The sequence below is a fragment of the Zootoca vivipara genome, chromosome 17, assembly GCF_963506605.1.
Source record: "Zootoca vivipara chromosome 17, rZooViv1.1, whole genome shotgun sequence".
Lineage (NCBI taxonomy): Eukaryota > Metazoa > Chordata > Lepidosauria > Squamata > Lacertidae > Zootoca > Zootoca vivipara.
Genome location: NC_083292.1, coordinates 5,570,936 through 5,586,170, shown reverse-complemented (window position 1 = coordinate 5,586,170; position 15,235 = coordinate 5,570,936). Strand labels below are relative to the sequence as shown.

The following is a 15,235-nucleotide window of genomic DNA, read 5'->3' as shown; positions in this document are numbered from 1 at the left end:
GCCAAAGTATTGGAGCCTCAGCTTCAGGATCTGTCCTTCCAGTGAGCACTCAGGGCTGATACCATGATAGCCATCTTCAAATATCTCAAGGGCTGTCAAATGGAAGATGGAGCAAACTTGTTTTCTCCTGCTCTGGAGGGTAAGACTTGAAGCAATGGCTTCAAGTTACAAGAAAGGAGATTCTGACTAAACTTCAGGAAGAACTTTCTAACAGTTAAGAGCTGTTGGACAGTGGAATGGTCTTCCTCGGGAGCTTGTGGACTCTCCTTCCTTGGAGGTTTTTAAACAGAGGTTGGATGGCCATCTGTCAGGGATCCTTTAGCTGAGATTCCTGCATTGCAAGGCATTGGGATAGATGACCCTTGGGGGTCCCTTCCAACTCTACAATTCTGTGATCCCATCAGTAAGAAATAGTAAGAGAACAAGGCCTTGTGAATCCACTTCCTGACCATGTGACTAGTCCCTCTTTCCAGTGGAATATCCTGCAGTCCTCCATGTTTCACTAATGACATCTGACTGTATGTCTTTATCTGTCCACTTGTGCACATTATCTGGGTGTACATTTCAGTTTTGGCGCACCAGGGAACATCAGTGTGTCTGTGTGTGTGTGTGTGTTTGATTTGTGAAAGCTCTGTACTGCATTGCTAGAGAGTGGCAAGTCCTCCGTTTCCAGTCACAAAGGCTTTATTACTTCTTCCAAGCACTCCTTCTCATTGTAATAAAACAGCTGTGCAAGAGCAAAGCTAAACAAAAATGTTATAAACCTCCATGGGGCGGGGGGGGGGAGGAACGGTACTGTCTCAACTCGGAGTGTGTGTTTGCACAGGGAGGAGGTTGGTCTTCTGGAAGTCGAGCTGCATTGTAATTATTCAGACACCAGCACTCAATAATCACAATGACCTGTCTCCACTGGAGATTTTATTGAATTGGCAGTCAGTCTGCTGAAATAGGAGCATAGAAAGGGGAAAGTCTATGAGCTTGCTGGTCAGTAGAAGCTTCCTGTGGTTACCTGTCTATTAGATTCCCAGCAGGCGACAGCCATATAATTTCATTGTTCCTAACCCAGAATGAATACGATTCTCAAGGCTGTTGAGGTCTCTTCACCCTTCAGCTCCAAAACTCTACTTCTCAGCCTTCAACATTTCACAGGCAAAAGCGGGGCTCCTTCGGACACCCCGTCTTCAAACCATAAACCCCTTCGGGGCCAGCCTCTCCCTTGTTAGTTCGGCCCTTAAAATGCCTTATGTTTCAATAGTGCGGCCCTTTCCAAAACCAGACAAAAAAAATGCAGGTGTCAAGAGCCCTGTGGAGACTTCTTTGCGGGAGAGAAATAGGATGAGAGTCTGGAGACCAATCCGGGAGAGGAGCCTTGTGGTTTGGGAGGTGCTGATTTAGATGCCATAGCGGGGTTAAGAGAAAAGCTCCATGTCATAGAATCAATGAACCATAGAGTTGGAAGGGTCATCTAGCCCAACCCCCTACAGTGCAGGAATCTCAGCTAAAGAATCCCTTGCAAATGACCACCCAACCCCACTTTAAAAACTTTCAATGAAAGGGAGTCCACAACCCAACGGACACGCCATGTGTTGAACAACCACTGACGTTGTGCCTTTTGCCGTGAATACCAAAACGTGTCACTGTTGCCTGCTTTGATCTGTGGCGCTGGCACGTTTACAAGCACCACATAATTTGTTCCACACATGCAAGGAATTGATCCTTTAGTGTGGCAGCACCTCTGCAACTCCCTGTGCACTGATAATGGATAGATGCCTTCGCAGTGCTGTGTTTGGTGCCTGTTAAAAAGCTTTGCTTAGGCAAGCCAACTCAGACATACAATCGACTGCGTAGATTTGCCTTTAAAACTGCAGATTTTATCTATCTTTTTGATACATTTCATGTCTATTTGTGTTGGGTTTTTTCAAAGTTAGATTTTATCAGTACTTTTTCTTACGTATATTTTAATGATTTAGGTAAATGACAGGTTTTTGCTGACGAAGCAGTCTATAAAAGGTAAAGGGACCCCTGACCATCAGGTCCAGTCGTGTCCGACTCTGGGGTTGTGGCGCTCATCTCGCTCTATAGGCCGAGGGAGCCGGCGTTTGTCCGCAGACAGCTTCCGGGTCATGTGGCCAGCATGACAAAGCTGCTTCTGGTGAACCAGAGCAGCACACGGAAACGCCGTTTATCTTCCCGCCGGAGCGGTCCCTATTTATCTACTTGCACTTTGATGTGCTTTCGAACTGCTAGGTGGGCAGGAGCTGGGATCGAGCAATGGGAGCTCACCCCATTGCAGGGATTCGAACCGCTGACCTTCTGATCAGCAAGCCCTAGACTCTGTGGTTTAACCCACAGCGCCACTTGGGTCCCTTAACTAGTTAAGAAACATAATCCAACTCCTCTAACCTTACCTTAAAGACTTGGGTGCTCAGGTTTTTTCATTCACAACCTTTTTTTTTTCCGCCCTCCTCTAGACAAGTTCCTGCTTCTCAATTTTTTTTTATTTGCTTATATGTCACTTACATGCCAAAATGCTTTCGAAGCAGTTTATGGCTACAAAATCAATTATAAAAAAGCCACACATAATTAAAACATACAATTCCATCAAAGCATTAAAAACATCCATAATCAAAATATACAATAAAACACGCTTGTTTAAAAGCATAACCATTAAAGCAGTTAAAAGAGTAATTAAACTGATTAGATCAGGAAGTTCATGTGTATCTTCAAGAGCCAGTGGAATGCCAGTACTGATGGGGGTCTCTCGTATTATTTCAGTGGTGTGGGTATTCCACAACACTGGAAACCTTCTTAATAATGTGACGCCTGTAACTGGACTCTAACCATTACACCACACATGATGTCTCTTGCTCTCTCACACACACTGCAAGAAATTTAAGGCTGCCTATTTCCATGAACCTTCAACACAGCCCCCAAAAACATTATTATATTTTCAAAATTAATAATTAAGGAAGTTTGCGACAGCTTGCAGAGAGAGAATTACGTGGAATGAATGCCAGCCTGAACCGGGTTCGCTTCTCTTAAGCAACCTGCTCCCTCTCAGCCTGAAAATGAGCTCGGCAACCTGCATGCAGCAGACATACAGATTCAAACAAGCACTTGGGAGACGTTGGGCTTGCCCAGAGCTGCCAGACAGAGCAATTTATTTCCCCTTCAAAATATCAGAGGCTTTTATGAGCCAAGAGAGCCTACGTCCGACATCTTCAGGCAGGAGGGAGGCCACAAAACTTCCCCACGTAAATCCTTCACTGAAGAGGGAACTTCTGTGATTCAAATCTCCTCTCGTCCTTCCAGCCGCATTGCTAGAAACGCAGATGTGTCGTTTTCATAGATGAGACACTTTTAACGTCAGATGTATAAACTGAACCCATAAATTCAGCCAATCCTTACAAAAACTTTCAGCTTGAAATTGAGGGGGGGCAGTCTGAAGAAGCTGAAAGCGTGATCATTTCAGGGAGGTGTTAAATCATTTGAAGGTTCCTGGGAGGGGCTTGATGAGGCTGTGATGGCAGTAGTGCGAGGGTGGGCAACTGGATCCAGCTGGTGTGGAATATCCTCATCCCACCCCTAAAGGGCAACTTTGATGGGTGGGAGGGGTTTCCCACCTGTCGATCACCTGATGTCACCATGACCATAGCTGAACTGTTTCCATTGCCTGCAGGCCAAATTTGACATGCTGGCCAAAGCACAGTGCTTTGTGGGCACCAACCATCAACTGATAGTAAGGGCTTGCAAAGCACCAATGGTTCCTCTAGAGCTGTCCTCCTTACTTGCCATGGGGCATCAGGCATGGGGCACTTGAGGATAGTATGAGGAAACTGGCCACATGGGCCAGAAGTTCCCCACTCCGGCCATAGCTGTTGGCATCCATCTGTCTCAGGAGACAATGGAATAACCAAACTCTTGGGGGCTGTTGAATTGATTTTAACAGCAACAAGGGTGGTTAATTGCTTTCCCACCCTTGTGGGATGGACTAGGTGGGCTTTTGCTGCTGGTATAGACACATAAACAGGTATATTCATGTCATAGGCTTAAATTGTTTTTTGTTCAAAAAGCACAAGAGCTGGTAGTGGCAGCCACTAACAAGGATTGGACCACAAGTAGGGAATCTGCAACTCTCCAGGTGTCCAGGGGTTCCAAGTCTCATTATCTCTGCCCTTGCTTTCTGGGGCTGATTAGCATTGGACAGCAACAGCATCTGAGAGGGCCACTGCTGGTCCATCACTGAATTAGACCAAGAAAGAGGGAGGGCAGGTGTACCAGTGCCTGCTAGCCATAATAGCCACATGGTGCCTCCACACATAGGGACAGTGTACATCCAATAAGCAGGTGCTGAGGGGAAGCAAGAGGAAAAGGCCATGACCTCCATGAGTTGTGAGTTGTGAGTTTCCAGGAGGTCTGGCTGTCCTCTGCTGGAAACAGAATAATGGGTTGGGTGAGCCCTCAAATTATTCTCTTGGCAACATTCTTTTTTAAAAAAAGATTAAAATAGACTTTATTTGAGAAATTTTTAAAAAGCATACATACATCAGGGAAAAATAAAGTAACATAGCAACATAAAATAACATAGCAACATAAATAACATAACATAACGTAAATAACATAAATAACATAGCTACATGTTTAAGCCACCCAACGTAAATTAATCAACATAAATAAACAAATCAAATTAATCAAAACTTGCTGGGCAAATTAAATCAATCAAACTACAAATAATATACAATATCAAATTAAACAAACATAACGTAACGTAACATAACAAAAACTTGTCCCCAAATCAGATCTCAACACATGGACATATACCCATAAATTCCATTCATTTTAAATTAAAATTGGCTATATTGGTGTTTGGAAGCCACTATTGGCAAGATTCTTATAATACCAGCATCATGCCTCTTCTAGGCACCCACCGTTCCTCTCTACACTGGCCAGACTCCCTTTCTAAGGACACACAAAATCTTAAACCACAGTGGATCGAAGTGACTTAACTACAGTATTTGATTTGATTTTCAAAATTCAACAAAGAGGACTCTGATATAATCTCCTTATGCTCAGCACTGTGTTTTCAAGAACAGGCCTCGATATTTCTCTTGCATTTTTATCCTGAAAATTGCCTTCTCTCTCTTGCTCTCCTTAAGTGGCCCCCAGGAACAAAAGGTTTCCATTCTGCTACTATAGCAATCTTTTATGTACTTTAAGTTGCCGGGCAACAGAGGCTGTGCCACCCACAGGTACTTGCCTTCAGATGGTCTCAGAAACAAAACAGGGACAAAGAAACGAGGAGGAAACAAGAGCAGAATTTGCAATGGCTCCCTGTGAAGCTATTAATGCAAGCAGGCTTCCAGCTAACTACACATTCCAGTCCCAGTTGCCACTTATCTAGAATCTCACCTGTTCATCTGCACTTAGTTAAATTTGTTTTGCACCTAATCCTTGGGGTCCCAGTCCTGAATAATTCAGAGTGGGATCTGCCTTAGGGGGGCAACTGTCAGGAGCCACAGTGCGGAAGGGAGGTAGCTCATAGAATCGCAAAATTTCAAAAAAGGATGTGGTTTCCCTAGCCCACATTCCCGGCCTGTTTGCACTCCTGTCTCAGCGATGTCTATGCTGACTTGGTCATGCCCACAGAATGAAAGATGGCAGGATCCCCAAGGACATACTTTATGGGGGCTGGCTTCAGGCACCACACTCATTGGCAGACCAACTCTCCATTACAATGATGTCCGCAGCCTTGACCCCACTGTATCAGGAACCCTCGCAGTGCTTAAAGATAGGCAGTCAGGTTTGTGCATCATAGCAGTGACCAGAGGAGGAATGACCACTTGGAGGAGCACAGAGAGAAGAAACGCCATGGTGCATCTGCAGCAGCACAACCAGAAGCCTTCACCTGCCCCAGCTGCAACAAAACATGTCTCTCCCATGTCAGTCTGTACAGCCACAGCAGACACTGCAACCTTCCAACAGTTTGAATTCACTCCCCAAGGTGCATTCATCTCCATTGTCACCCGAGACAGATGGATGCCAACAACAGCAACAAAATCATATGAGTTTCCACTAGTGCTTTTGCCAGACACATTTAGCTTTGCCACAGACAAGTGCGCCGTAATAAGTTTGGCTTCAATCAAGCACTTTGGCAGAACTGTGCACCTGAAGACAGGGAATCAAGCACTCTCATCCAGATCTCCAAGTTGACTGTTGAGTACCCTTAACTTCCTAAGCACCTTTCTCCCCTCCTTATGGTCGTAACCACAGATATTTTCTTCGGTTCTTGCTGGCCATACAAGTCACAATACTGTATACTGTACCCCAAACAACAGTGCCCAATGGGAGTGAGTTAATAAATCCAGTCTCTGTCTCTTCTCTGCTCTTGCTATCTTTTTCAAACCCCTTTCAAATATGCTTACTTTTCTAATCTTTTCCCTCCTCTCATCCACAGTATTATCCCTTATCACCGGGTTTTCATCTCAAGTTCTCCAATTTGCTCACGCAAATTGAGTGCTCATTAAGATATTTTAAATTAAGACCTTTCATGCAAAGCGTGTCACATATTTCTCCCCCCCCCATTTTTTTAAAAAACTAAATTCCTTATCACAATGTCTCAGGCGGTTTACATTATATTCTATTAGAAATCCATTTTGTCCAAGGTTGTTGCAATTCATAGATTAAAGCCTTTTCCTGGCTTTTTGTATTGTTCAGAATGTGTTTATGAATTCACCTCTTTAGTAGTCAAACACATACTACATATGCTGGTATCCCAGGCTTTGATAATGTTGGTCGGCAAAGTGTGCTTTTCCTTTCAAATATGCATATAATTTCAAGGCTTCCTTGATAAGTGTGTATTGTGGTTTGCAAACAGGGACGATTTAGGGTTCTGAAATCCCCACTGCAAGGTCAAAACTGAGACAACAAGAGCACATTCAGGGGAAGAGCTGTAGCTCAGTGGCAGAATATCTGCTTTGCATACAGAAGGTTCCAGGTTCTTCTTTTTTTATATAAATATTTTTTTAATTGATTTTATCATTAACACAAAAACAGCAAACAAAATACAAACCTCCACATAAAACATACAAAGACAGCAAAACAGGCAAACAAAAAAGAAAAGAAAAAAAGAAAAACCATTTTCAAATCTTGATATATCTTAACAATTTAAAAAGAAGGGACTCCCTCGGGTCCCCCACTGCGGTTCCATACTAATCAAATTTAGCAATTTCTACTTCTTATTGTTAACTCATATCTAATTATATTATACTTTCCTCAAATAATTATCTTTAACCTTTCCGAACCTAAATAAAAAAATTCCTTCAGTAGCACCTTAAAGACCAACTAAGTTTTTATTTTGGTATGAGCTTTCGTGTGCATGCACACGTTTTCAGATACACTTGAAACAGAAGAGTCAGACCCTTATGTATATACAGGGGGTGGGGGGGTGGGAATGGGTGATGGGCTGATGGGAGTGGTAAACCTGTAGATGGCTGTTAACGACTGCTGATGACTGCAATTGGTCCTGCAGGGAAAAAACAAGGGCTTTCCGAACCTACAGCTTATTTACACTTCTAAAGCTAATCATATTACTCTATTCTAACATATTTCTTTATATACACTTTAAACTTCTTCCAATCTTCTTCCACCGACTCTTCTCCCTGGTCGCGTATTCTCATAGTCAGCTCAGCAATTTCCATATAGTCCATCATTTTCATTTTCCATTCTTCCACAGTTGGTATCTCTTGTATTTTCCAGTTCTTAGCTATCAAAATTCTAGCAGCTGCCGTGGCATACAAGAAAAAAGTAACATCACTCTTGGGGATTTCTTTACCGACAATACCCAATAGAAAAGCCTCTGGTTTCTTAATAAATGTGTTTTTCAACACTCTCTTTAATTCATTATAAATCTTTTCCCAGAAGTCTTTAACTATTGGGCAAGTCCACCACCAGAAGGTTCCAGGTTCAATCCCCAACATCTCCAGGTAAGGCTGGGACTGTCCCCTGTCTGAAACCCTGGAAAGCTGTTTGCAGTCAGTTGAACCAGGGATCTGACTCAGTACAAAGCAGCTTCCTGTCTTCCTATTACATTTGATTCAGCCTGGCACTATGTAAGGAGGCAGCAATTTCTGTCCCATTCTATACACATTGCAGCCAGCAGTGTTTCTGTTCCATTGCAGTTCAGCTCACACTAAAACTGACATTCTCCATCTTGCTACATGCTACAGCCAGAACTAATGGAATTAAATACCTCCTCAATTAGGACATTAAAGTCAGGGCATACCAGAGGAAACACCTAAAACAACGTGGGAAAACAATGCAATTATTTATGAATGTTCACAGACTAAGAAAACATCGAATTGCAATATTCACACACAAGATCATCATTTCTGACCTCAGGCAGACGTGCAAATTGCAGCAATTTGCTCTCATTTTCATTCCTGGTTAAATTCTATAAAATCCCTAGGTGGTGCAGAGGAGAGAGGAAGTGGGCAGGGAGACTCTTGCAGCCACCACCCTCTTTGGCATGACTCGCCCTCAGATATAGCTCCATGCCCCTCTCAGCTGTAACCTAAGGGTTGGGGTTAGTCTTAGGATTCTGGATTAGTTGTAGTTCCCAAGTCACCTTCAAAAGGAGCCCCACATAAAGCGCATTGCAGTAGTCCAAGCAGGAGATAACCAGAACATACACCACTCTGGCGAGGCGGTGCGCAGGCAGGTAAGGTGTGAGCCATCGCACCTGTTGGAGCTCATAGACAGCTGCCTTGGACACAGAACTAACCTGCACTTTCATGGACAGTTGTGAGTCCAAAATGACTCCATTTTGGTAAATAATTAGGTTATAATATAACTTATAAAATAAAAAATGTGTTCGTGCAGACCAGGGCCTGCCCCAAACTCTCCAAAGGAATGGTCACATCCTAGCTACAGCTGTAGGCTTCTCTCTCATGCACACTCTCCCTGCCCCTAGCTCTTTGGATTAAGGGCGGATCAAACTTCAGAAATGCTTTTATTTTCCCCTCTATGAAGATTGGGGGCAGGAGGCAATCCATCTCCGACACATTGCCTCTTCTTCCAAGCCAATTAGTTATCTTGACATGCTCAGAGGCCTACCAGAAGTAGAATACTGGTACCTGGCTTTTTCAACAGTACATTGGTGCCTCGCAAGATGAAATTAATTCGTTCCCGAGTCGCTTCGTCTTGTGAAGCACGGTTGCCGCTGCAAAACAAAAAACAAAAACAAAAACCGCAAAACAAAAAATTCGTCTTGCAAAGCACGGCCATAGAAAACTTGGTCTTGCGAGTCACCAAACACATCGCAAAACGCTTTCGTCTTGCAAGTTTTTCATTGCGCGAGGCATTCGTCTTGCGAGGTACCACTGTAATTTTAGAAAGCTATGGGGTCAAGAACTTAAAAGCAGGTTCTTACATTGCAAAGAGGAGCAGCAGATTAACAGACTGTACTGACCTACTATGAAGGCTTTGAGGAGATGGGGGAATACCTTTCATTTTGTTATGGGTAACTAAATCTTATAAACCAGGGGTGGGTAACCTTTTCCCAGCCACATTCCCTTCTGGACAACCATTATCCAAGTTCAAGGGTGCATTGCATTCAAGGAAGGTGTGAAGCAGGGTTGGTGAGGGCTGTGTCTTGGGGAGAGGGAGGTGGCTGGGAAGATTCTCAAAGGCCAGACAGAGAGGCCTGGAAGGCTACATATGGCCGCAAACTTGTGGTTTCCCATCACAGTACTAAACTAACAGCAAGGTAAGGTGGAACACTAAATGAAAAGGAAGATCAAAGTTAAATATTTACTTGTAGAGCAACAATATTTGCAAATCTGGAATGGATCTTCTGGAGTTTTCTATTTGCATACTTTAATTAATCTAAAAAAATATTAAAACTAATCTCACAAAGGAAAGGGTCAGGGTATTAATTAACTTGAGATTCATTGCTTTTGTATAATTTAGAAGTTCGACATGGAGCAGAAAATGGTGTTAATAAAAACTAAGTTACTGTGACAGGTATAATTTCACGGATTAGCCCAAACTTCCAACATTCTCACCAAGTTTAAGGCTAACCTCTCTTTTTTACACAGCCCTGCTTCAATTAAAATACTTTTTTTTTCTCCTCCAGATGAAAATTACATTTCATTCTTCCTTTAACCTCAATATTTCTCTATTAATGTGATTTTTCTACCATGCAGTTCTTAAACGGAATGCAAGTCACAACCACAGTAATGGGAAAATCTAAACCTGTCGCTTGATGTTGAGTAACCCTTCTGACTGTCCAGCTCACGGACAATTAACAACTCTTTTTGCACAGGCTTTCTCCATCTTCCATGTGACAGCCCTTCAGATATTTGAAGATGGCTATCCTATCACTGCTTGTTGTTGTTTAGTTGTTTAGTCGTGTCCGACTCTTCGTGACCCCATGGACCATAGCACGCCAGGCACTCATGTCTTCCACTGCCTCCCACAATTTGGTCAGACTCATGTTGGTGGCTTCAAGAACACTGTCCAACCATCTCATCCTCTGTCGTCCCCTTCTCCTTGTGCCCTCAATCTTTCCCAACATCAGGGTCTTTTCCAGGAAGTCTTCTCTTCTCATGTGGTGACCAAAGTATTGGAGCCTCAGCTTCAGAATCTGTCCTTCCAGTGAGCACTCAGGGCTGATTTCCTTCAGAATGGATAGGTTTGATCTTCTTGCAGTCCATGGGACTCTCAAGAGTCTCCCCCAGCACCATAATTCAAAAGCATCAATTCTTCGGCGATCAGCCTTCTTTATGGTCCAGCTCTCACTTCCATACATCACTACTGGGAAAACCATAGCTTTAACTATACAGACCTTTGTCAGCAAGGTGATGTCTCTGCTTTTTAAGATGCTGTCTAGGTTTGTCATTGCTCTTCTCCCAAGAAGCAGGCGTCTTTTAATTTCGTGACTGCTGTCACCATCTGCAATGATCATGGAACACATGAAAGTAAAATCTCTAACTGCCTCCATTTCTTCCCCTTCTATTTGCCAGGAGGTGATGGGACCAGTGGCCATGATCTTAGTTTTTTTGCGGTTGAGCTTCAGACAATATTTTGCCCTCTCCTCTTTCACCCTCATTAAAAGGTTCTTTAATTCCTCCTCACTTTCTGCCATCAAGGATCAAGGTTGTGTCATCAGCATATCTGAGGTTGTTGATATTTCTTCCGGCAATCTTAATTCCGGCTTGGGATTCATCCAGTCCAGCCTTTCGCATGATGAATTCTGCATATAAGTTAAATAAGCAGGGAGACAATATTGGCGTACTCCTTTCCCAATTTTGAACCAATCAGTTGTTCCATATCCAGTTCTAACTGTAGCTTCTTGTCCCACTGCTTAGTCTTCTCCAATTAGCCTCAACCGTTCCTCATAAGGCTTGCTTTCCATAGGGCTGCTGTTTTTAAAACATTATTCCATCCCATAGCTGTGGTTGGCAAATGACAAGGCAGAAGGGCAAAAGAATGATTTGAGTGGGATCATAAATGGAGCCTTATACACTATAGGTTTCCAGTCAAAGTCTGTACTTCAGGCAAGGGACAGCTAACTTTTGCCTTCCAGATGGTGTTGGATGCCAGCTCCCATCATCCCAAGTTGCAGCTCTCCAGCACCAGGGAGGGAGGGTTGGGGAAGATATTCAGTCCAATGCCGCAGAAGACAGAACTAGGATTCAAAATGACCTTTTGTCCTACAGGTAGGGATGGGGGCAGAAATTTTATTCTCTTCCCATTTAAAGGTGCATCTTTCCAAAACAGTATGTGAATCGAAACACAGCTATCATTTGAAATTCATGCTTCTCTGGATTTTGCAATGCAGTTCTCCAGCCAAATAATATGGAGAAATATGCAGATACCAAGATGAGAGTGCGTGTAATGATGCTTATCTCGCGAAACACAACCACGGATTATGTTGGAGGGGGATACAAAAATGCATACAAAGGCATGTATATTAGTATAAATTTGTAGGTGAATTTTCTTGAGGACCTTTTAATATATTGGAAAAATAATGCAAACTGATGTGGAAATGTAGAGAACTCACCTTAAAGTGGGGGAAATGAGGGAAAGCAAGATTGAAGGAGTCATCTATCCCTACCAAGGTGATGCTATTAAAGAGTTAACTCCAACTTGAACGGTGTGATTTACTGCAGGCTGACTTTTTGACAGGCAGCCAGGCCAGCTATTACATTCTTATCTTGTTGCTGGTGTAACATCTCCTTGTGCCCAACTCCTAGGCAGAACAGCTTCTCTGCATATTTCAGCAGTCTTGTCTCGGTCAGTTCCTTGCCCTGCTGGACAGCTCCATGGGCAAGAAAAGGGAATCCAAGCCACGCTGCTGTGTTTCTATGACTGGGGAAAAACTACCCATGCACTATAAACAAAATAAAAAAATTCCTTCCAGTAGCACCTTAGAGACCAACTAAGTTTGTCATTGGTATGAGCTGTCGTGTGCATGCACACTTCATCAGATACCCATGCACTAGTCCATGAACATCTATGCCAGGGGTCAGCAAACTTTTTCAGCAGGGGGCTGGTCCACTGTACCTCAGACCTTGGGGGGGGCAGACTATATTTTGGGGGGGGGAATTATGAACGAATTCCTATGCCCCACAAATAACCCAGAGATGCATTTTAAATAAAAACACCTCACAGGCCCCACAAATAACCCAGAGATGCATTTTAAATAAAAGGACACATTCTACTCATGTAAAAACACTGATTCCTAGACCATCCACGGGCCGGATTTAGAAGGCAATTGGGCCGGATCCAGCCCCCCGGCCTTAGTTTGCCTACCCATGATCTCTGCCGTAAGACATTTGTTAGCCTTTAAGATATCACCACAAGACTCTTTGTTGCCCCCAGTCCTGGAACATTTTTCCAGCACTCAAAAGCTGTGCTCATGTTGGAAATACAAAAAGAGATTGATTCCTATTCAAGGGTAAATATCAATAAAAGTATCTGAACTCTTCCCCGCTGACTTTTAGCTAGAAATGGCAGCGGCAGCTACATTGCAGCACAGCTTGGATTTCTTACCTGCTCTCTGCATTTGGATTGATGCGCTCACATACAATGGTGGCGGTGGTCTGTGTCCTCCCATTGTCTATGTCTTGTTGAACTCCCCACTGGTCCGGATCACTGACTCGGATGTCTATTATCTTCACACCTGAAGCAGCCTTAATTCTACCAAGAAAACAACAGACACAGCGTTAGTTCTACATGATGCCTTTTGCAGGAAGGATAAATCTCACCCAAGGCCCCAGTGGATGGTCCAGGAGCATATATTCTTAATTTATGCACACAGGAACATCGACTGGCCTGCTGCTTCACAACACGTGAACCTAAGTGTTGTAAGAATGCACACACATTGTGTCTCTCAGTCTAACCTCATGGGGCTGTTGTGAGCGTAATATAGAGAGGAAAGGAAGACTATGTACGCCACCTTGAGCTCCTTGGAGTTGGGATATAAATGTATTAATTAATAAATAACGGGAAAATGCACCCTGCAGTCACTAAGCAACTGAAACTAGGCCCATTCACTATGCACATTCAGAAAGGCAGGTACTAAAGGCATCCAATAGCCCGTGACTTACAGGAGAGTCTCGGTCTGAACTTCTTATGCCCTTAACTGGAACCAGTTAAGAACATGTGTGTGTGTGTGTGTGTGTGTGTGTGTGTGTGTGTGTGACCCCCAAAACTGAAAGAACCACATCTAAAAGAGAATGAATATTTGTTTCCTTCTGGAACGAGTCTCTCACAATGTTGATCTCCTCTCTGGTTGGATTTAGCTTATCGAGGAAGCTTTCATTCATTTCTCCTAGAAAGCTCCCCTTCCCCCAGTCCTTACCCTGTAGCCTCAATCATGGAAGCTTAGACTAGCATTCAGCGAGATGCAAATCAGACCCTTGGTGGCTGTCCCTGGTTCCCTGGTTGGGCAAACTGCCAAGGAAGACAAACCGCTCATTGAGTCAAGGAGCAGGTTGTTCAAATATTTAATCAGAATTAAAATGAAGCAAGCTGTGCAATCCACAAGGAACTACAGATGCAACCACTTTGAAGGAGAATAGATAGATACCCTGGTTCATAGATTTGCCTCTTAATGAGGCTTCATATGACAGAGGGAGGGTGAAGCCTCCTGGTGACCGTAGTGGCTGCTGGTCCCCATAGCACTTACATATAAACAATTGTCCTTAGGGTTGACTGAGCAGAAGATTGGTTGTCCCCAGAATGAATCAGGTCCCCTTGTATGTTTCAGGCAAACGCAGAAAATACCTCAAATGGTGGGATGATTTCAACCTTCGAAAGAGCATTCCCACATTGGCATCATCTTTTTATCCCTTGGATCATAGGGAGTGATCAACTCCCATGCTCTTAAGCAGAAACAGACCCAGTGGGCCTCTCCACCTTCTTTCTAAATGAGAGGTCACCAGCTTTTTGGAGCCAATGGACACATCTGGAATTCTGAGAAAATACTGAGGGCACCAGTCACAAAATGGCTGCTGTAGGGGTGTGGCACAACACAAAATGGCTACCGCGGGAGGTATGTAGGAGAGGCCAAGCAAATGCAGATAGGAACTATGCAGAAAAAGCTAACAGTCTCTCATGCATTGTGGATTTTTGATGGGATATTTACTTTCACAGGCGCCATAGAAGGTACTGGCAGGCACACTGATACCCATGACAGCGTTGGAATTCCCTGCTCTAAAATGAAGATGTTTCTAATGTCATTTGCTATGCTGGTCCTGCTCTGGTCCAAGGGGTGGGGTGGGCTCCAATTCATTTGGGGGGGTGAGCACTCTTCTGCTCATCCCTCCCTAAAGTAGATATAGGCTGGCAGGGTGCCTGGGAGCAGAATCAAGGTGGGTGGCCTCTTAAGGTGGGCTGTGGTATTTGTCCAAGTTCTGCTCATATTCACTTGGTACTTCACAGCATCCCGAGCTGCATCTGCTGCTGAAAGGCTGAAGTTACTTTATATGAAAAGGCATAAAGACTAAGGAATCAAGCAAACAATTTTTTATGGTTTGTATTATTTGATAAGCAGGTCTTCTCACATCCGAAGCCACTTTCACTGTCTCTGCACACAATACAGCCATCAAAACGTAAGAGTCCACAACATTAGAATCCAAAACATGACTCAGTCCATAACCTAAGAGTTTTTTCTGCACTAGTCTAGTGAAACGCTTGTGCTGCGCAGACCATAAACAGTTCTCTTTGCAGA

The 15,235-nt window shown here is 43.6% G+C and overlaps 1 protein-coding gene across 1 annotated transcript in view; it reads right to left on the bottom strand.

Moving 5' to 3' along the window:
- The window catches only part of TMEM132B (transmembrane protein 132B), a 380,819-nt gene that overhangs the window by 205,444 nt on the left and 160,140 nt on the right, over positions 1-15,235 (bottom strand). The window contains exon 3 of the mRNA XM_035099220.2: positions 13,054-13,200. Coding sequence (XP_034955111.1) covers positions 13,054-13,200 — 147 coding nt within the window. The remainder of the gene's footprint in view (positions 1-13,053; positions 13,201-15,235) is intronic.